The sequence below is a fragment of the Psittacula echo genome (assembly GCF_963264785.1).
Source record: "Psittacula echo genome assembly, chromosome: 19".
Taxonomy (NCBI): domain Eukaryota; kingdom Metazoa; phylum Chordata; class Aves; order Psittaciformes; family Psittacidae; genus Psittacula; species Psittacula echo.
In genome coordinates this window covers 2,272,396-2,274,599 of record NC_137755.1, presented here as the reverse complement: position 1 = coordinate 2,274,599, position 2,204 = coordinate 2,272,396, and the positions used below count along the sequence as shown (strand labels likewise).

The window sequence follows — 2,204 nt, the reverse complement described above, 5'->3', positions numbered from 1 at the left end:
CTCAAATACTGTGACAGCCCCCTCTGACACAAAGTCTGTGGGTCACACAACACGAGCGGCTACTTAAGCAGGAGGAGATGAAAACTGACATTTCTATGAACACAACATCATCAAAACAGATGAAACAGAAAAACAACTGTAAAGCAGCCAAGACAGACTTGGCCTGTCATGACCTACAATGGAAGCGTTTTGGAGAGGACAGCAGGCAGCCTATGGCTGCTGAAACACATCAAGTCAGCAGCTTCCTCACAGCATCCTTGAGCTCCTGGTTCCTCAGGCTGTAGATGAGGGGGTTCACTGCTGGAGGCACCACCGAGTACAGCACTGACAGCACCAGATCCAGGGATGGGGAGGAGATGGAGGGGGGCTTCAAATAGGTAAAGGTACCAGTGCTGACAAAGAGGGAGACCACAGTCAGGTGAGGGAGGCACGTGGAAAAGGCTTTGTGGCGTCCCTGCTCAGAGGGGATCCTCAGCACGGCCCTGAAGATCTGCACATAGGACCCCACAATGAACACAAAACAGCCAAGTACTAGAAAGCAACTTAGCACAACAAGTCCAACTTCCCTGAGGTAGGAATGTGAGCAGGAGAGCTTGAGGATCTGGGGGATTTCACAGAAGAACTGCTCCACAGCATTGCCTCGGCAGAGGGGCAGTGAAAATGTATTGGCTGTGTGCAGCAGAGCAGTGAGAAACCCAGCGCCCCAGGCAGCTGCTGCCATGTGGACACAAGCTCTGCTGCCCAGGAGGCTCCCGTAGTGCAGGGGCTTGCAGATGGCAACGTAGCGGTCATAGGACATGACAGTGAGGAGATAAAACTCTGCTGACATGAAAAAGAGAAAGAAAAAGATCTGTGCAGCACAACCTGTGTAGGAGATGGCCCTGGTGTCCCACAGGGAATTGGCCATGGATTTGGGGACAGTGGTGGAGATGCAGGCCAGGTCCAGCAGGGAGAGGTTGAGGAGGAAGAAGTACATGGGGGTGTGGAGGTGCTGGTTGCAGGCTGTGCTGGTGATGATGAGGCCGTTGCCCAGGAGCGCAGCCAGGAAGATGCCCAGGAAGAGCCAGAAGTGCCAGAGCTGCAGCTCCCGCCTGGCTGCGAATGGCAGGAGGAGGAAGTGGGTGATGGAGCTGCCGTTGGACATCTGCTGCCTCTGGGCATGGGGCACTGTCACAGGAGAAAAAGGCAGTGACAGGTTAGGACAGGAGGGATGTCAGATATAGAAGTTCAATTTACACACTCACAACTGTGAACACTTTCAGGCTACAGAAGAGAGGCTCAGTGTGAGTTGGTTGTGATTATCTCTGAGGTTGGTTGGTTTCTTTGTTTTCCCGGTGTCACAGCTGACAAGTGACATTTTAGGGATAAATTTGCTAAGAAGTATTTTGAAAGCAACTGTGAAGAGTCTGAGCATGGGACAGAAAAAAGGGCTCAGCTGTCTGTGGGTTCGTGCCTACTCAAATTGCTGCAGAGTCCATCAGTCTGGTTCTCAGCTGCCCTGCACTTTCCAGAGGGACAGTCAGCTCCTTGCCCAGCAGAGCATGGCCAGCAGCCACCTCCAGTGCCAGGCACCAAGAGAGCTGCCTGAACGCAGCCTCCCCAGGCCTGGGCTGCACTTTCCCCCCACTCCCTGCCCATGTCTCTGCTGCCTGGAGCTGTCCCTGCCAGGAGCTGCTGCTCTGGGCCCAGCTCTGCTCCCTCTCAGTGCTCCCAGAGCCCATCCCATGGGCTGTGTGCTCAGCTCTGCCCTGCACACCCCTCCCGGCAGCAGGGCTCTGCCCAGGGGCAGCTCTGCCTCTGCAGGGGCTCAGCAGCAGCTCACACAAGTCCTGACAAGACTCTCGGTGCCTTCTCCAAAGCAGAGAAGGAAATTCCCAGCTCCCACTGCCCAAACTGCCCACCAAGAGTGGAAAACATCAGAGCTCAGGATCCTTCCCTATCAGGCAATCGCTGCCTCAGTGTCTTTCAGAAGGACCCTCTGCAAACGTGCTCAGAGAGATGTGGAGCTGTGAGCAGCCCTGACCCACACAGCACCCTCTCCAGTGCACAAGAACACTTCTACTGCCCTGCCAGGGGTTGTTGCTTACCCCCAGCGCCTCTCCCCCAGCACCGTGGGGAGCTCCCGGGCAGGCTGAGTGCTGACCCTGGCAGGCAGCAGAGTCCCTGCCCCTGCACACAGCCCCTGGGCTGCAGGCACCCTGCTC

General features: G+C 55.9%; 1 protein-coding gene across 1 annotated transcript; it reads right to left on the bottom strand.

Annotated features, from left to right (window-relative positions):
- Positions 1 to 229: 229 nt before the first annotated feature.
- On the bottom strand, positions 230 to 1,144 carry LOC308228487 (olfactory receptor 14J1-like; the record flags this gene model as incomplete). Its single annotated transcript, XM_080631864.1, has 1 exon — positions 230 to 1,144. The coding sequence occupies one exon, from the start codon at positions 1,142 to 1,144 to the stop codon at positions 230 to 232; it is 915 nt and encodes a 304-aa protein (XP_080487990.1).
- Between the last annotated feature and the right edge of the window lie 1,060 nt (positions 1,145 to 2,204).